At 37.0% G+C, this 21317-nt stretch overlaps 1 protein-coding gene across 1 annotated transcript in view; it reads right to left on the bottom strand.

Moving 5' to 3' along the window:
• The window catches only part of Itfg1 (integrin alpha FG-GAP repeat containing 1), a 114510-nt gene that overhangs the window by 42119 nt on the left and 51074 nt on the right, over positions 1-21317 (bottom strand). The window contains exons 7-10 of the mRNA XM_013353726.2: positions 13874-13935; positions 10988-11069; positions 6280-6374; positions 3860-4032 (exon numbers count right to left, since the gene is read on the bottom strand). Coding sequence (XP_013209180.1) covers positions 3860-4032; positions 6280-6374; positions 10988-11069; positions 13874-13935 — 412 coding nt within the window. The remainder of the gene's footprint in view (positions 1-3859; positions 4033-6279; positions 6375-10987; positions 11070-13873; positions 13936-21317) is intronic.

Here is a 21317-nt window from a genome sequence, read left to right on the forward strand (position 1 = left end):
ACTTCGGACTTTCCACAGGGCAGGGAACCCTGACTGCTCTTCAGACTCGAGAGGGAGGGGGAGAGGAGGGGGGGGAGGTTAGGAGGGGAGGAGGTTGGGAGGAGGGGAGAGTGGGAGGAGTGGGAGGCTGGGAGGAGGCGGAAATTTTTTTTCTTTCTTAATAAAAAAAAACAGCAAAAAAAAAAAAAGACTGGGAAAATTGGGCTGGAGAGATGGCTCAGTGGTTAAGAGCACTGCCTGCTCTTCCAAAGGCCTTGAGTTCAATTCCCAGCAACCACATGGTGACTCACAACCATCTGTAATGAGATCTGGTGCCCTCTTCTGGCCTGCAGGCATACATGCAGTCAGAACACTGAGAATACTGTCTACATAATAAACAAATCTTAAAAAAAAAAAGACTGGGAATATCTTAGAGAACGAAAACTTTTTTAGGAGTTACTTGAGAATCCACCTAGAAAAATGACATAAACGTTTTTTAAAGATTAACACATATTACTTTATGTATAAGTGTTTTCAGCAACATATGAATATATATCACATGCCTAGTGCCCATGAAGGTCAGAAGAGAGCACTGGATTCTTGGAATCAGAGTTATAGGTAGTTATGAGCCACCATGTTGGTCTCCAGAAACAAATCAAGTCCTCTGTAGAAATAGCTCTCAGCTGCTCAGCCCTTCTTCCCCAGTAAAATAACATAAATTTAAGAAAGGATAAAAGACACAGTTCATAATGCTAACCCAAGAAATTATCAAACCTTGAAATTATGGGTCAATAACTATATCAACAAAGTGGGAAGATCAGTCAGTAAGTGAAATGCTATCATTAGGAGTGACGCATGGGTAGAGAACTAAGAGACTGTTAAAATTCTTGATTCGGATGGTGATTTCAATAGTTTCTTAAAAATAAATTTTTGTTGTATGCTTTAAAAATATGATCACTGCAACGAAGAGCAAATAATGTAGGCTATAGTATTAAAAACAGGCTATTCTTCTTAAATAACATTTGAACAGTTAGAAACACTATCATGGTATGTGACATAGCTAACCACAATTCATTTTGCCAAAAAACAGCAAACATTCCCAGGAAGTATATGAGATGCTTATTGTATAATGTTTGTTGCAAGTTAGGAAGCATGTATATTTCCCATATCCATAGAAAAAAATAAAGGAAAATTTTACTTAAAACAGAAACTATGAGCTATTTGAGTTACTAAATTTAAATTTAGAAATGTGTTATTTTAAATGATGAAGAAAATCTGTTATTTTTCATATAAAAATTAAAAACAAGTGTTAGAAAGGCAGGAACCTGTGGTGTGAACCTCTTTGCCCTTCAAAACAGAGCATCTGGAGTCTAAGGTATCCTTTCTTGCTGAGAGATAGGGTTATCAACATCAAGCTAAATTAATTCATAAAGCAGAGGTTGCAGTTGAAAATGCAGATTACAATTGGGCGGTTTAACTAGCCAACACACACACACACCAGAAGTTACCAGGAATCATGTCTTTGACAAAGTCTCAGTTTCTAGTTGTTACCTTGCTGTTTCCAGTTCCTAGGACTCATAATGGTCACCAGCCTTGGGTGCAGGAGCTTTTTCATGTGTCTGGCTCTCAGGCAATACACTCTATTTGGCTACTTATTTACTGGAATTGAACAATATTTTCTCATGGATGAGTCTTAGACTTTGCTCTCTTTGCTACTTCTAGGTTTTCTTTTCCTATAAAAGCCCAAGAAGGCCCAGGAAGCTCTGTTCAATTGGCTTGCAATTAATTAAGACAATGAAACTCTTCTGAAATCCTATTAGCAGTTATAACGAATAGTCACAACAAAGGGATTTTATTGTTTTGGAGACAAAATCTCACGTATACAGGTCAGCCTCAAACTCACTGGGTAGACAAGAGTGGCCAAGAGCTTCTGATCCTCCTGCCTCCACCATCTGAGTGAGGGTCACAGGTCAGCACCCCCATGCCTATTTATGCTATCCTTTTCTTAACAACAAGAAAAAGCACAAAAGAAACTGAACCATGGTCTCAAAATAGTTTTTCATGACAAATCATCTACTCTGGTTGCTCCCTATCTGATTTCCAAAAATTACAGGCAAAAGGAAATCTTCACTTTGAGCTGGCAATCCTTGGGGACTTAGAAACAGCACTCAGCACTGATACTCACAGCACTGCTAGTCTTGAGGCCAGGAAAAATTATAAATAACTCTTAAACAAAAGTAAATCCATGTGGGGTATGATTCAAATACATGCCATGTTTCTTTTCTTAGTCTGTATTTTCAAGACTTTTTAATGCAGAATTAGGATGTTTCCCAGCTGGCGGTTCAATTGACACTGAGATACGATGAAATTTATCTGTCCAGTCTCATCTATGCTAAAACATCAGATAAGAAACTAAACTCTAGGCTCCTAACAGTTACATTTATAAAACTATCTAGACTTCTTAAAATTTGGTTTTAGAGATAGGATTAACTTATATAGTCTCATTGACTTTAAACTCAAGTTCCACCTGCCTCAGCCTTTTTTGGAATAAGATGGTACCATGCCTGGAGTAGACATAAAAGCAAAACCAAACCAAACCTACTCCTATGCTTGCTTTGGAAATTAGGATTTCTTGCTGTAAATTCATTTTGTGTCAGTTGAGCAGCTATGTATACCATAACTATAAGCTAAAAGTTAAAGAAAGCATGTCAAGTATTTGAAAGTTTAAAAGAGAAAAATTGACAAAACTTTAAAAATTTTAAAACCTTTTAAAGGAAAATATAAATTATTTGGATGATCTTCTAAGGATGAGAAATCAGGTTTGAATGAATTTAAAATGTATCATTTCGTAAATACAGCTATGTCCATAATAAAGCAATTTTATGTTTCTTTGTTTTCATGAGATTTTATGCTTTTGTTCTTCTCTCCAAAAAGGACAGATCTTGTTATATGTGGACTGCTCTGGAATCTGTGATCTCGTGGTAACACCTTCCAGGTAGCACAGTGCCAGTCACTGTATTGTTAAGAAGAGTTACCCTCACGGCTCTTACTCACAGCTTTCGAGGTACTCAGGGTGTTTTCAAGTAAACAATGAAATAACGTTTAGATGAACTGTGGGTAAGCAGCACAGGAGAGATTACTCTCCAAGAATACAACTAGTTGTAAGGTCAACAAAACAAGAGGAACTTAGTGGAAGCCACAATCATGGAGTCTAGCAACATTGGGATAATTATGAATTTCAGCTTATCTTCTAGTATCTTTTAAAAGAAAAGAGTTGCCACAGTGTCCAAATCACAGGTTATATAATGAGCATAGTTACATACCTCATATATACATAAATCGTATCAATAATCACGTTGGGAATTCTGGTGTTTTTAGAAAACAAGTAGTCATAGGTTATATTTACTTAAAGAGCACTGATACGCACAGAGCATCTTCCTAAATGGCTTGTCCATTCACTTTACCTCATTTTTGCCAGAGGTATAATTATTACTCTCATTTCACACTTAATGAGTTTAGGTAACCTGTCCAAGATCACACAGAAAGTGCTAGGCTGAAACTCAAGCTAGAATCAGTTCTTAATCACCAATCTTCAGTCTCAAAATGTACTGTCATTCGTCTTTAGAAAAAACAAAGCTGAATAAAAAAATAACTTTTCATTTTACAGTGAATGTTTATTTTTTTTTCTCAATAGAAAATGAGTCTGTAGAAAGAATGTTTCCTAAGTCTTGCGATGAGTTCACTGACCACACAAGGAAGCATAAGCTGAGCCCACCAACTGCTTCTTGAAGAGACTGTACCAGTTTAAGTACTGTCAGTCACAAGCTGCTGTGTGGTAAAGACATTTTACAAGTGTGTGCCATGAATTTACTCTCCATACCTTCCAGTTGTATTCTTTAATATGGCAAGAGCATCTGGGTAGCCATCCATATTGTAGTCTCCAATGTGAAGGGTGATTGGAATTGGTATTGAAGTTGGTTTTTCTTCATGCAAAACTGGCACAAAGCCCCAGAGCGTACCCTTGTTGCTAAAATCCTGAAGCACAGGAACCCACTAAGGATAAAGAGAAAAAAAAAAAAAAGAATCATCATAATCACTTCAGAAAAAGTCATCATTTGCAAAGGAATGATCTATTAAAAATGCTGAAGACAGCCTCATTTTACTTCTTCATCTTCACGCAATGATAGGCTACTACAATCAAAGATGTATGTGTAGGACACTGGGGAGCTGGTCTTCCACAGGCTTTGTCATGAGCATCTTTGCATGAACAGCACACAGAGCCACAGGTCCCTCACAACATGTATTCAACCTTGGGAATTAACAGGCTCTGTCCTCACCTAACAGGCAAAGCACAGACAAGGAGGATGGGCTATGACACTAAAATAACTAAGAGCAAAGTTTTCAGTAACTCTTCATATTTCTACATGATTATCATAAAAGAACAGAAAAGAACAGGTTGCCTTTAAATTGATCTTCTCCCCTCCTCTTCTGATTGTACAGCTCTTTTCACCCTTCGATAAATTAATATAACACTAAAATCCGAAGACTAGAAATCATGGCACTAACATCACAGATGGTGCCCATGCTCCCATAAGAGTCCCTATGCTAGCACTGAACCTGGACATGTCCTAAGAGGAAGCAGGTAGAGCAGACTTTAAATGGTAGTGGCCAACATGCATACACATGCACACACATACAGTTTTCCTCTTCAGAAGCACTTCATTAATTTTTATTGCTGCAAATCAAAGTATATTAAAATGGCATCTTTAAAAAACAAAGGTCTAGCAAAAAAAAAGAGTATCTCCAATGTTTTATAAGTTTTTCTAAGAAAGCATGACTTGCCATGTGTAGAGGAAGGAGGAACTTTAATGACAAAGACATTGAATAAATTTATTTAAGGAAAAAGTACTACTTTGTATTTTGTGAACTTCATAAAACAAAAATGTAAATAATTTCACCTGATTTTGAAAAAAACAAAATTGTTGCAAGAAAGCTGGAAATTTCACAATACTTTAAATTGTTACAAATTTCTGAAACCAGGTACGGTGTGGGGTTGTACACCTTTAATCCTAGTGCTCAGAAGGCAGGGATAAGTGGATCTCCATGAGTTCAAGGTCAACCTGTTCTACAGTGTGAGTTTCAGGAAAGCCAGAGCCAGAGGCCGTCTCAAAAAACAAAAACAACAGAAAAAAACCCTAAACCACAGACAAACAACAACAAAATGCAATAAGAAACCAAACCCAAAAACCCCCAAATTTTTGAAGTAGTCAAGAATTTATGAATGGGGGATATACAGTAGATAAAGAGTTTCTGTTAAAATAACTGCTAATTTTTTCCCACTCAATTCATTATCTATAACACTCATCAAAGAACATGATATTTGTCTTTGTAGATATAGGTAATTATATCATTTTCTTTTTTCTTTCTTTACTCCCCCCGCCCCCCTTTTTCAAAGCAGGGTTTCTTTGGATAGCTCTGGCTATCCTGTACTCTGTAGAACAGGCTGGTCTCAAACTCAGATCTGCCTGCCTCTGCTACCTAAGTGCTGGGATTAAGGGTGTGTACCACCATACCTGGTTAACTATATAATTTTCAAGTATTCTTGTTGTATATTTTTATTCCTATGAGCCAATTATGAGAAGTCTCTTGAGCTAGTGTTCTAAATGACTCATGACTATCTAAATATAGTCAAAGCTAATAAAATAATTCAATGATTTTTAAAATGCTGAATGTATAAAATTTTTTATCAAGTTTCTGAATATAAAATGTAGTGTTTCCTACTCTAAAGGGATATAAAAGTCAGCATGGTATCCTATTATTTATTAGCGCCCAAAGAAAATACAGCTGGTTACTCTAAAAGTGTCATGACCTATTATTTCCATATTAATCCTCCACCGTGACTATCATAATTCTAAACTATTAAGTAACGGGCAACAAGTCAGCATGAGAAATGGGATGGATCTGCACATGGAAACAAACCAGGAGTTGCTCTAGGTGCAGAATCATCTTCCTCGTAAGTTTTTATTATAATGTGCTTTCTATATTGCTGACATCTAAAATGCTACATTTAATTTAACTACAGGATCCAGAACGGGGTTTCGTCACTAAAAATCAACACAGCAGCATTTTCTACTTCAATGAAAGAGTGAAAAGATTTAAATGTATTTTACTTAGGTAAAATGAAGAATTCTATAATATAATTTTGTATTTTATTCTGTTCTGCTTCTTTCGACATGTTTTCTAACGTTTAAGACTTTTCAGGCATATAACATCATTCATGGCACCCCAAAGCTGACATACCTGCCCTGTTCCAGATCTCATTAAGTATATGGCACTCTTCTGACAGTCTTTATCTTCACAGCCCGGCAGCAAGTGATCCATATGTCCATCTCCATCTGTCAAAAGGAATTCGGGAGTCTATGAATAGCCCAGGAAAACATCTTCTTGTGTGATAACTAAAGTTCCTATTTGTTAAATAGTTCCATCTATCCAGACAAAACCAACAACTGGACACATAGCTTTATAATGAAGGTGAATCATTACAAAATAACACTCCATCCTTAACACTGAGTCTTGCTTTATTTTATTTCCCTGAGTCTTGTTTTAAATTGCAAACTTCTTTGTGATTAGATGTTATTATACATAATTATTAAAGTTAATCCTGATTTAAAGTCATTTGAAAACTTATTCAGAGTTATTATTATTGTTAATGATGATGATGATGATGATGATGATGATGATGATGATGATGCTTCGGGGATTGAACTCGGGTATCTCCACATATCAGGTAAGTGTTCTAGCTCTGAGCTACATTGCCATCTCTAAATAATCAATATTTTAAAAGGCAGTTTTTGATTTTATTATGTAGTTATCTATATTGAGATTAAGACACACATGTATCCACACAGTAACATTATTATATAGCCAATTTTAAATATGGGGGACATATATGTAATGTAGTTTTAAATGGCTTTTAGCCAGCATGAACTTTAACTCATGAGTTACAGAGTTTTCTGTTCCTTGGCTTCTCAAAAAAAGCTATGTATTTTCATCAATAAAGATACAAATGAAGGGAATACACCCACTGCTATGTCCAATTCCCATGCATATTGGTCCCAAATGCAACTGTTAAGTAATTAAAACACTTAGAGACATTTTGAAAATAATGTAATTTGATTGCATAGTTCTTGAGTGTTAACTTTATAGATAACACAAGGTTTTCTGGCACAGTTTTCTTTATATCTGCCTGGATTTTTGGCTAGAGAGCTACTATTCTGCATATATCTTCTGAGACAGATACACCAAACATCCTGGAATCACCTCCTCTGATGCTCGCTCACACAAGAAGACCCCTTTGTCTGAAGTTTAGAGAGCTTGGGAGCCTAGAGCTAAATCCTTCTGTGATCGGAGTAGTAATTTAACCTCTAAATTTGGGGCACCTTTTGAGCTTCTTTAACCACTAGTTAATTTACTATGATTTACTCATTATTTCACTTGGGCACAATGTAGGATTTATAGCCGGCTGTAAATCAAAGGACTATCAATACAAAATTAGCCTTCACTGTATAGAGCTATATGAAGAGAAGTATAAGAGTAAAACAAGTTTAAGGCACCTCAATAATTAATTTGAAAAGGAAAAAAAAGAGGCTGCATGGGACAAAGATCTAGCCAATGGAGCCAGACCGTAACAAAAAGTATGTTTTTTTAAGATCACTCTGGTATTTTTAAAACCATTCAAGGGTTAGTAAGTATTAGAAAGCACGTTCCCCTGCTCTTCTCCGTTCTCTTCTGCAGGGGCAGCAGGGTGGTAGTTTCCTGAGTATCCTTACATAAATACATATAGCATGTGCTTTGCAGTATATTCTACACAGTTTGGCTACCTTAAAAATTTGAGTGAGACTTGTTTGAAAATAGCACAGGACATTTAGTCCCTTCATATCATTCAGAGGCTTCGATATTGCTCTGACTGACAGCAGGGAATTTCTCTCAGGTATAATTTGCCAGAGAGAAATATATTTTACCAACTTATTAGATGTATGAATCTATCAGGTCTAAGAATAGATAAGGTGTCTTCGGTAGTCACTATTACAGTGCTGTAGAAATCAAAGAACGAAGAGATTGTCAAGTTCACAGGGCACTGTAAAAAGGTTGTCATACTAATCAGAGCAGAATTATAGTGATACATGTTCAACTAAGTGATGTGGGAGTATCATATAACAATCTGTTGATTTCATTGGTTAAGCAATAAAGAAACTGCTTGGCCTCATAGGTTAAAACATAGGTGGGAGGAGTAAACAGAACAGAATGCTGGGAGGAAGAGCAAGTGAGCTCAGACTTGACAGCTCTGCTCTGGAGCAGAGACGCCATGCTCCCCTTTCCTGGGTGGATGCGGGGATAGCTCTGCTCTCTGAGGCACACGCAATGAAGCTCCGACCCAGGATGGACATAGGCTAGAAGCTCCCTGGTAAGCCACCTCGTGGGCTACAGCAGATTATTAGAAATGGGCTAGTCCAGGTGCGAGAGTTAGCCTAGAAGAGGCTAGATAGAAATGGGCCAAGCAGTGTTTAGAAGAATACAGTGTCCGTGTAATTATTCTGGGGTATAAACTGGCCAGGTGGCCGGGGTGCTGGGGACGCAGCCTCACTGCTCCTATTACTACAACTAAGTGGTGTTATATTACCAAACATTGAATATATCCATTAAATTATGAAATACATGCAACAGTGTAAAAGACATCATTAGTCTACAGGAATTTTACATTCAAACGGATAATTTTGCATTCACACTAATAGGCATCGCTAAAAACTGTGAACTGTGCAGTAGTTTGAGACTGTGTAATTAAGTCTGAGGTATGGCTTTATAAGAACTCATTCATAAGTCAAGAATTTATCATATAAAAAACTACACATAGGCTTCAGGGTCACTGTGTTCCAATTTTTCCTTAAATATATCCAACTCAGCTTTAAATGTTGAGTGAGTATATATAAAAAAGTTAAGAATCTAAAGTAGCAATTTTATAATTCTTATATAAACTTCTGTTGGTGTCCTTCCCTTTTGCTATGACTAAACACCTCAATAAAAGCAGCTTGGCACCAACCCTGCAATGGACAAAGGTCTGATCTCCAAAATATATAAAGAACTCAAGAAACTAGACTTTAAAATGCTAATTAACCCAATTAAAAATGGGGCACTGAACTGAACAGAGAATTCTCAACAGAAGAAGTTCAAATGGCCAAAAGACACTTAAGGTCATGCTCAACCTCCTTAGCGATCAGGGAAATGCAAATCAAAACAACTTTGAGATACCATCTTACACCTGTCAGAATGGCTAAAATCGAAAACACCAATGATAGCCTTTGCTGGAGAGGATGTGGAGTAAGGGGAACACTCATCCATTGCTGGTGGGAATGCAATCTTGTGCAACCACTGTGGAAATCAGTGTGGCGATTTCTCAGGAAATTCGGGATCAACCTACCCCAGGATCCAGCAATACCACTCTTGGGAATATACCCAAGAGATGCCCTATCATATGACAAGAGCATTTGTTCAACTATGTTCACGGCAGCATTATTTGTAATAGGCAGAACCTGAAAACAACCTAGATGCCCCTCAATGGAAGAATGGATGAAGAAAATGTGGAATATATATACATTAGAGTACTACTCAGCGGTAAAAAACAATGACATCTTGAATTTTGCATGCAAATGGATGGAAATAGAAAACACTATCCTGAGTGAGGTAACCCAGACCCAAAAAGATGAATATGGTATGTACTCACTCATAAGTGGATTCTAGCCATAAATAAAGGACATTGAGCCTATAATTCGTGATCCTAGAGAAGCTAAATAGGAAGGTGAACCCAAAGAAAAACATATAGTTATCCTCCTGGATATTGGAAGTAGACAAGATTGCCAGGCAAAAATTGGGAACTTGGGGGTGGGGGGGTTGGGATAGAGGAAGGGTGGATATGGGAGCAGGGAAATATATATCTTAATTAAGGGAGCCATTTTAGGGTTGGCAAAAGACTTGACTCTAGAGGGGTTCCCAGGAGTCCAAGGAAATGTCCCCAGCTAGTTCCTTGGGCAGCTGACAAGAGGAAGCCTGAAATGGCCCTATCCTATAGCCATACTGATGCATATCTTGCATATCACTATAAAAACTTCATCTGGTGATGGATGGAGATAGAGACAGAGACCCACACTGGAGCACTGGACTGAGCTCCCAATGTCCAAATGAGGAGCAGAAGAAGGGAGAACATGAGCAAGGAAGTCAGGACCATGAGGGGTGCACCCACCCACTGAGATGGTGGGGCCAATCTAATTGGAGCTCACCAAGGCCAGCTGAACTGGGTCTGATGGAACATGTGATCAAACTGGACTCTGTGGATGTGGCGGACAATGAGGGCTAGTCAGAAGCCAAGGACAATGGCACTGGGTTTTGATCCTACTGCATGTACTGGCTTTGTGGGAGTCTAATCTCTTTTCCCTGTTAAATGTGGTCCTTGTTTTCATTGTTCCTGTATTTATTTCTGGGATATTTACCCTTTGTCTTCCCACTTGTACACTATATTTGTTTAAGGCAAGGATCTTATTTTCAAAACTTCAGCTTTATTACATTGGTTTTAGTACAGCAATTTAAGTTTAATAGAGGTCTAAGTTTTGCACTTAATTTGTAAGAGTTAACGATCTTATAAAATTATATGACTTTTCTAATGGAGTTGTTCATGTAACTGAAGATAGAATCAATTTTACACAAACTAAGATATTCTTGACAGAAATTCTTACAACTATTTTTTTTTTTAAAAAAAAACTCTATTGGGTGATAAATCCTTAACTTAGTTTCTTCTTTATCACTCTACAATTTGTTGTTCACTTCTACTCTAGTAACCACGTAGGAGAAAGCGGGGAAGGCAGACAGGAGATAACCCGTTGTTCTGGTCATTTCTGATTTCCGTGGCTGTGTTTTGAATCTGGGAATGTGAGAGCACTCAAAGGCAGAGCAGTCTTACCAAAGTCTGCGAACGCTGACTGTCCAACCACCACCAGGTTTTTAGGGTTTTCAAAGACACTATTGATAGAGAAGTTTCCACCCTGTTAAAGCCAAAATATTTTCAATTAGGCCATCATAATGCATTCATCTGTCAAGTGGAAAACTGAAGAGAAAATGATTCAATCCTTTTGTTCTTTCTGTAAAAGCACCCCAATCTCCTATCCATCTTTATTATCAGAGAAGCCATAGTGAGGCACAGAAGACAGGTGTGTGAGATGCTTGCTCTTTCCCAGAGTGTGGTCACTGAGCTAAGCATGCATAGACTTGCTGCAGTTTCAGTGTTCTACTAGTTAATGTGGTTTTAAATGCTGAGGTTCTATTTGGTCAACTGATATATTACTAAAAAGTATTTAACTAGTCTTTCACTGAAAATGATAAGCTATTTTATGAATACCATTATCTAATTGAGTTAATTTTCAACATATAGTTCCCTTCATTTATATTAGTGATATACTCAGTGAGTACTGACACAGAGTGTCTCTTTGTGTAACTTCTCTTTTAAGAATTCTACTTAGTCCATAGTTGGCCTTTCATCCCCATCTTTATAGAATTATAAAAAGGCAACTAAATTAGGTTAGTTAGCATCCCCACTTCTTTCATTTAACTAATAGCTCTGGCCTGCCTTAAGCTAGGATCCTATTAGGTAGGTTCAGACAAAGACCATTCCTTCCTCTTAGTAATATTATTCTTTTGTTCCTTGGCTATAAAAATTTCACTTTTTATTTGTGTTTGTAGTTAAGTCCAATACTCCCATCCCCATATCAAAGCTCCATTGTAAATAGTCTCCCTAAACCAAACCTGTCTTTCCATCTTTAGCAAGTGTTTAATTAAAAAGACATTTTTAAAACCACTTTAATTTTGATTTTACAGGCAAGGGTGTTCTGTCTGCACACAATCATCCCATGCAGTGCCTGTGGAGGACTGGAGTGGAAGACTCAGAGCCACCATGTGGGTGCTGAGACCTGAACTCAAATTCAGCATCCTTGAAAGAGTGGCTGCTGCTCTGAAAAGCTGAGGGATCTCTCTAGCCCCCTGGCTATTTTGTTTGTTTTATTTTTGATTTTTGCTTGAGGCAGGGTCTCATTATATAGCCTTGGTTGGCCTGGAATGTGCCATGTAGAGCAGGTTGACCCCAACTCACAGAGACATGTGCACCTCAATCTCCCAAGTGCTGAGATTAAAGAAATGTGTCACCAGGACTAGCTTTGTATCCAAGTGTGTAAATAATTTTTACTTTAATACTTACTTATTGACCCTGCCACTTCATTAAAACAACTTAATTTATGTTAATAACATATTTGTTTTCTACAAAAGAAAAAGATGTTGAAGAAAAAAAATCTCAATCAAGAATCTGTATTCTTCATGAACCTTGCTTTGCTACGTTTGCTTCCCTTCATATCAGGCTAGAATGAGAGGATCCTATGCACTTTATGATCTCATATATAAGTTCTACTTATTTGTATTGAGGCTTGCCTGCCTATCTCTGGTACAAACTAATCAAATAGGTCTTGTGTGCTCTAAGCTCAAGATTTACTTGAGGTAGGAATGGAAGACCATCTTCAAGCAAGTGTTCTCTAACAGTGAGAGTCTTAGTGTCAACTACAAAAAAATAACACTAACAAGATTCATATCATCAGATACAAAATGCAGTTACATTTTTCAAAACCTAGGATACTGACCAAGGTTACTTTCTGCTTCAGCGTCCTTCTCAACCTCCCTTGTCCTATTAAAAACCAACCGCCAAGAGTCATCTTGAGGCAGTTAGATGCTCAAATCCCGTTTAGTTTAAACAGGAATCTTAGTTTCATGAGTCATGAGCAACATCACTGGCCCTGTGATAAGAAATGACTTTCCAGCAATCTTGTCCCATGACTTTTTACTACACACTTGCTAGAACTGATTGTTTACTATCAGAATTCTCATAAAATCTAGGATATGGCTTTAATCTGGACTGAATAAAAGACACTAGTTAATCAGGAATAATTAGGTGGGAAATCAAAAATTTTAAAACTAGACTTTGATGCCTACTCTGCACCACTATGTTTCCTTCTTAAACACTTTTCTGAGTAGGCTATTATGCCAATTCCCATGAGGAAAGAGACTTTCATATTTGACTAATACGCGACAAACATCACTGAGTCGGGCATTTTCACTGGCCTTGAATTCTACTTTCCATTATGCAGCCTGAAACTGAGCTTTCATTATTCCTGGTGATTGGATCCTCACTAATTTATCTTTTATATGACCTATATTAAGCTAAAATCAAATCTTGAAAACCTTTCATTAACTATGAACATCAATGGGGAAAGACTCCTTAATCTCAGCCAATCTGGCAGCTAATTGTCATTTGTTTTTAATTATTCTTTTAAAAACGTTGTTTTTTTACACATTCATATAGCTATATAATGTGTTTTGATTATGCCACTCTACCTTTTCTTATTTCTCCCAATTATTTAGTTCTCTATGTAATTATCTAAGTTTCAAGGTGAGGAGAAAAAAATTACTTAAAAAAAAAGTTCACAAATCACCAAACTGAAAAATTAAATGTCAGGATCCTCTTTCAACAGCTGACAGGCCAGCAGGGGTCCTGTTAACATCCCCATTAGAGCAGGCTTATTGCTTTAATTGGCAGTCATGCCTAAAAACCTGCAGAGGACCTGATGCTTAACAAATCACCTTCTTCAGTATTCAGCAGTTTGAGTGCAGCAATACAACCAAAGGCTCTTAATGCTGTTCTGTTTATTACTGAAACCAACCAAATGATCACAGTAATCCTACTTTATAATATGGTATGCCCTTATGGAAAGTGAGAATTTAAAAATGCTTCAGAGAAATGATTTCTTACCAAGTTTTCCCATATCTCAAACTGGAATGTATCAGAGGCAGACAATGTCGTAAGGAATAAATCTAGAAGGAGAACAAACGGAGACGCAATGTTTGTAGTCATACTGATGTACACATTTAAAAGCAGGAGGAAGTGTGATATGTAGAATGGCTATTAATATAATTATATCTAAACATAAATTGTTTGATCACATTTTAGCAAGTTTGATCACACCTCTAAAATGGCAGATGACCCTGAAGAGAACAATTAAGGATAGTGTACTCTTTGTTGTTAAGGACACATTTGCTAAGAGACTTCTGAAGGCAATCTGTATTTTCAGGGATAATTATTTCCAGCTTTTTTGTTGTTGTTGTTTCTTTTTTGTAGAGATGACACTCAGGTTCTTCCATGTCAGTAAAACACTATCTCTTACTTACAAGTCTGATCCTAGCTTTTAAAATTATACTCTTAAAATTTTATTTATTTATTTGATTTGAGAGAGTGTCTCTAGATGTCCTGCAACTCACACTGTAGACAAGGCTGGTCTCAAACACACAGAGATCCACCTGCCTCTGCCTCCCAAGTGCTGGGATTAAAGGTGGGTACCATCACACTTGGCTGCTAAATCTTCTTTTATATCAAGGTATAGGTGATATTTTGATCACAATCATTTTACATTTTCATCCTTAAAGCCACACATGTTTATCACAGGAAGGTCCAGTACCATGTTTAATCAGAACATCTCAGCAAATGAAATCTTAGAGCTCACAAGAAGTCGGCAGTAACTCTGAGTAACTAAAGGTTTGTCCTCAAAACCCACACAACAGGAAGTGACCTCAAAGTGCACAGGTAAAATGTCTTTAGAAAATGATAGGTTGACAGGGAAATCAAACACCCTCTTAATGGCGAGTTCAGGTGAATAAGTATCTATTTGAGAAATATGATTCACTGTTTTTATAACAGCAATTTTATGTAGTGATTATTACGATCTGAAGCCTAATCGGTGACTCTAGGACTATTAAAGTGGTTTCCCTATGCTCTAAAATGACTATTACTCACTGTGAAGTGAGACCAAGAATACTTTAAAGACACGCTTTCCCCCAAGATGATGTTTAGAAAATTAGCAGACACATTTTATTACTTTGTGTCAAATTTCATACAAGTTTATGAAGGTGGTATATGTAATTATTATAGCTTGCTTCAAAGAATGCTAACTAATTTGTTCACTCTCATAATTAGTTGAACTCAGACTCCTGGCTCCAGGGAGAATAATTTTTATGTCCACACATCAAATACCTTAGCATTTGCTATCAAGCTGAAGACATTCTACCTCTAGATGGAGAATTATTGCATTTGATGAAGACTACTGATACCTTTTTCATCACAGGCCTACTCTGGGTGAGGCATTCACTTTCACATTTCTCTGGAAACATCTGGGATTTGGTGATGATATACCTACCAGCACTCTCTTCTCTTTTTGCTATGCATCCCCTATATTGCACTTAGAATAACTAACCAAATCAAAGTTGTCTTTGTTCCTTTTATTTGGAGTGTAGAACACACCTCCCACCTTCCACGGGAAAGCCTTAGTTAGTATCTGTTTCTTTGCTCCTGCCCTACTACTTGCACAGGCATGTTCTCACAGAGCAGTTGTCATGGGACTTCACCAAGCTGTCCCCTATCTACTAGTATCTACATGTACATTCCATCTGTACTTGCACTTTGTGCTGGCTAATTTTATGCCATCTTGACACAAGTTATAGTAACCTGAGAGGAGGGAACCTCAACTGGGAAAATGCTTTCCTAGGATTGGGATGTAGCCTATATAGAGCATTTTAATTAGTGATTGATGGGGGAGGGCCTAGTCCATTGTGGGTGGTACCATCTTGGTCTTGTGGTATAAGAAAGTAGGTTAAGCAAGTCATGAAGAACAAGTCCATAAGGTCCATGGCCTCTGCATCAGCTTCTGCACAGTAGCATTCCTGCCTTGGCTTCCCTCAGTGGTCTGTGACTTGGGATGTGTAAGCCAAATAAACTCTCTCCTCTGCAAGTTGCTTTTGGTCATGGTGTTGTTCATCACAGAAGCAACATCCCTAACTAACACACACTTCTACTTCAGAACCACCTCGCAGATGAATTTTTCAAAACTGGCTCAAATTTCTCCCTTTCCTTGAGGCAAAGCATTTTCTGCATGGTGAAATTTTGAATTCACATACGTCTTCGTAGTTTCCTGGTGGGGGTGTCTTGCTTGATTGATTATCTCTGTGGTTTCTATGTATTTGGAAAGAGTATATATTTAAACTATTATTGAGCAATTAAATGTGAGTAATTGTAATAGCTATCTTGGTTGCAACCTTGACTACATTTGAAATGAACTAAAATGCCAAAATTAATGGGCACACATGTGAGGCAGTTTTTGCTTAACTAAATCATTCAAAGTGAGAAGATCTCTTTCTAATGGAGATCTTCGAGGTGGGAACACCCATCTCTACTCCTGGCCACACCTTCTGCTGGAAGTCTATATAAAGGACAGGGAACATAAAGACAATAAACTTATTGACCAAGCAGCAAAAAAAAAAAAAAAAAAGGACAGGGAAGAATAAAGTTTCTTCTCTTTTTTCTGCTTACTTTTGCTCTCACTAGCAAGTCCATTTCTTCACTGGCATTAGAATCTACACAACAAAACCCCCAAACAATGTAAGACTTAAGCAGAAAAAAACTTTTAGACAAAAGTATTACTGAGCATGAAGACAAAGCTCTTGAAATATCTCAGATAGATGAAGAAGAATTATTTAAAAAGCATATTTGATACTTATGGGAGATCAGGAAGCAAGGAATCAGGTGTATTACAATTGCATATGAACCAAAAGGAGAAGGGAAGGAAGGAAGAGAAATAGAAAAGTTGATGAAATAATTCTTGAAAATTTTATAAATCTTGTCTATCTTCAGTAAAAGGAAATTCGTTAGGGCTCAAATATAACAACAACAACAACCATCTCAGAGGCATATCATTCTCAAAACTGTTGAAAACTCTAAGACAAAGACAGAAATCTAAATATAAAATAATTATTTGTAAGGGATTCTCTTTCCATAAATGTTATAGGCCAGGAGAGAATGGAATGATATTTTCAAAGTCCTTACAGAAAGAAAGAAGAAAGAAGAAAGAAAGAAAGAAAGAAAGAAAGAAAGGAAGGGAAAGAAGGAAGGAAGAGAAAAAGAAAGATGCCACTGAAGTACAGTATATACACCAAAGTTTTACTTCAGATATCTAGGAGTAGATTTTTTTTCTTAAGACAAGCAACATGCTCACCTTACTGGACCTGGAAGGAGGTGGGAGGTCCTTGGACTTCCCACAGGGCAGGGAACCCTGACTGCTCTTAGGGCTGATGAGGGAGGGGGAGTTGTTTGGGGGAGGGAGAGGGAAATGGGAGGTGGTGGCGGGGAGGAGGCAGAAATCTTTAATAAAAAAAAAAAAGACAAGCAACAAACATGAGAACCTGGGTTTGATTCCTAGCACCAGATGGCTGACAACAATCTGTAACTCCAGTTCTAGGTGAAGATAGATACACGGCACAAAGAAAAATACAGGCAAAACACCCAAACACATGAAATAAAAATCAGAAAAAAACAAAACAACTTACCACTACCATAACAGCTCTATAAGAAATACTTAAGAAACTCCTATAGTAGAAGCAAAAGATAGAAACACTACCATGAAGTTCTGTAGACACACAAATATCACCAGCAAAGCAGATATACACAGAAAAAGATATAATCAAATCCTATCAATAGAAAAAAACTACTAAACCAAAAGGATGAACAAAAGAGGAAGAGAGGAACAAAAGATTGACAGAACAACCAGAAAATAGCCCAACAGGATGTCAAGAGCATATTTTTATTTAGCAGTAAGGAATTTCAATATAAATGAAATGAATTTCCCAGTTAAAAGATACAGACCACCTGGAGAGGTAAAAATTAAATCCAATGAATAATATTTTGACTGCAAGAAACTTACTTCATTTGGAATGAAGGGAGAGAGGTAAAATCAAAATGGAAAACAAAAATGAGAAGTAGGTATATATAAATAAAATGAATTTAAGGTTACAAATTATAAAAAGAGATACAGAAGGTTACTGTAAGTTAACAATTACAAACTGATATGCTCCCAACACTGTCTTACCCAGTTATATACAGCAATATTAGACCTAAAGGGAGAAATCCATATATAAACACAAAGGATGCTTAATAGACAAAGTAACCAGTAGCCACGAGTAACAGGAACAAAACTGAGGCATCCTAATCCCAGTCTCAAATTAAGCTTCAAGACTGCATGGTACTGACAACATCACACACAAAACAGTAGAAGACAGAAATCCCATCAGAGACCCACAGACTACTAACAATGGCATCAAAATCGTTAACTGGAGAAAGTATAGCCTCTTTAATAAATGTGGGGACACAGGTTACTGACTTAAAATGCTTCAAAGGTGAAAATATAAGATCTGAAATTACAAAGCTATGATACCAGAAGGAAACACAGGACAAATACAGATGATGTTTTTGGATATGATCCCAAAGGCATAAAAATGAAAAGCAAAAATGAGCAAATAACAAAGGAAATAATAAGACTGAAGAAGAACAAAATACGGGTTGTATTTATCTGATAGTGACTATATATCTGGTTATAGAAAGGGCCCAAAAACTCAACAAAAAACAAAGAGCACAAACTAAAAATAGGCAAATAATCTCATACATATTTCTCAAAAGAAAAAAAGGGGTATGTGACCAATAAATACAAGAAATAATGCTTGACATCATCAGTTATCAAAGAACTACAAATCAAAAGCACAATGAGATGTCTCTCCACAGTTAGAATACCTATTATCAGAAAGAAAAAAATATTGGGAGAACATATAGGAAACAGGAAATTTTTCTATGTTGTTTTGAAGTGTAAGTCATTATAGTCATTAGTGAGAACAGTGTGGAAGGACCACAAATATTGAAAAGAGAGAAAAGAGAAAGAAAGAATGAAAAAAGAAAGAAAGAAAGAAAAGAGAAAGGTGTATTATTCTCCCAATTCTGGGAATATAACCGAAAGGAATGAAACCAAGATATAGGAGACATCTGTACCTATAGCAGCACTACTCACAACAGCCAACAACGGTGATTGCTTCGGTGTGGATAGTGCAGAAAAAGATACTTGACAGTGAAAGTGTAAAATCCAACATGAAGCTCCATGGCTTCAGAACAGCTGTTCTAACTGCACAAAAGTTCACTGACACATATAGACTTGGGCTCTAGCTAATCTCACCATGTAATTTTTTAATTTGCAAGTTCTTTACTATAAATTTTAACTATTAAAAATAAAGCAAAATCAATTTCAATTGAAAGTAATTTATTTTTAGAGTCACACATTTTAATCAAGAAGATGATTGCTTTAGAATTTATCAGTAGAGGACTGGAGGGATGGCCCAGAAGATAAAGCTGCTCGCAGTCAAGCCTGAGTACCTCAGTTCAATTCCTGGGACTAATATGTTGGAAGGAGAACTGGCCAGACTAATAGCCTGTGACCTCCATACACATGCTGTGGTACTCAAGTACCATCCCGTCTCCACCGCCACCCAATAATAATAGTAAACACTTAAAATATTTGAGTAGAGTTGTTCTCTGTAATAATTATTAGATCAGAATAAACTACAGAACATAATAAAATAGATTAACTTTAGCAGGTTATTCTTGTAAAACCACAGAAAGCATAGTTAAATATGAAATAAATTTTTGTTGTTGCAATTTACTGTTTTTATGAGACATGGTCTCATGCAGCACGGGTTGGCCTTGAACTCGAAATATAGCTAAGGATGAGCCAGCAAACCTCTAACTAGTTCCTCTCCAGTCCAGAAACTCTCTTCTTATCTGTTCACAGTTCCCTGTCTACAGTGACCTTACAGGAACAAGGTCTTACAGTTCCCAGATATCACATCTGTGCTCAACTTAGAGTAGTATGATAAAATGTCTGCAAAGTGATAAATCCTGGGGACTTGGAGAAGGTAATGCAAAGTGTGGGCCATCCTGGCATTCCTCTCAGGCTATGAAATTTGTTTAAAGTAAATGATCTTTTCTTTTTCTTTTTGTGCACATTATAGCCACCCATCTATTCAACATCTTCAAGAACCCTCCATATGCTTGGCACTCAAACAGGTATCAGAGAGAAACTGATTAAGAATATCCCTGATGTTTGAGAAGACAGATGTACAAATTGACAAATACTTGTAGTAATGGCTGTGCCAGAATTGAATGGATCCTATTCATATGGACACATTATCTGCTCAGATGAATTTGGGAAGACATAAAGGAAGAAGTGACATACACATGCTAGGCAGAAATGTGTCATTCTTCTCCACTTGTACATATGTACTTGTATGTGAGTGTTCACATGCATGGATGCATTTGGAGGTCAGAGGTTGAAGCTTGAATGCCTTCCTCAATTGCTTTGACATCTGATTTTCAAAACTTATCTTCCGTTATTTCATAGGTGCACAAGTGGTTACAGATAATTTTCACCCCCCACTTAGCTTCTCACTCCCTTACATGTTAAAACTTCTTTTCAATGAGCGTCCCTATTTTTACACTGGTGTCTTCCTCTGTCCCTCTTAACTGTGGTTGAGACAGGGTCTCTCACTGAACCTGGAGCTCACCATTTCAGCAAGGCTGGTGGGCAACATGGCTGGAATGGGTTCGGCTTATTCTGGTGCAGGTGTCATGGCCATCAACATATGCTGTTACATCTGGGTTTTATTAGAGTCCCAGAATCTGAACTGAGGTTCTCATGCTTACATAGAAAGTACTTTACCACTAAGCTATCTCCCTAGTACCAGAAATGTACTACTTTTATCAATGAAATGCATACATTATTGATATGTGACATTTTATAGATGTTAAAGATTTTTTAATGTACATAAGTAAAAATCAATAATCAAATGAAGAAACTGAAAAAAAAATATCTTCTACCTGAGGCCCCAAACAAAACCACAGAACTGAGCTTACTTTATTAATGCAGTAGACATGCTATGGACACTTGACATTTATAAAAACGTTTCATCTTTGAAATCTGAAGTTGATACTCATGAAAAGTTAGTAACTTATCCAGCATGATGACCTTTGACTTACGTAGTCCCTAAATTTGTCATTTGAAAATGTAGATATTTATCTTAAAACCAAGGAAAACATTGGCAAAGAATGAAATGTCAGGGCTGGCAAGAGGGTTTAAACAAGTGAAACTGCTTGCTGCATAATCCCGAGTGCCTTCCCCAGAGCCCAAGTTAAAAACAGGACATACAATCCCCATCAAGGTCCCATCAAAATTCTTCATAGATCTTGAGAGGACAATAATCAACTTTATATGGAAAAACAAAAAACCCAGGATAGCCAAAACAGTCTTATATAATAAAGGAACTTCTGGAGGCAT

Source organism: Microtus ochrogaster, unplaced genomic scaffold, assembly GCF_000317375.1.
Source record: "Microtus ochrogaster isolate Prairie Vole_2 unplaced genomic scaffold, MicOch1.0 UNK15, whole genome shotgun sequence".
Lineage (NCBI taxonomy): Eukaryota > Metazoa > Chordata > Mammalia > Rodentia > Cricetidae > Microtus > Microtus ochrogaster.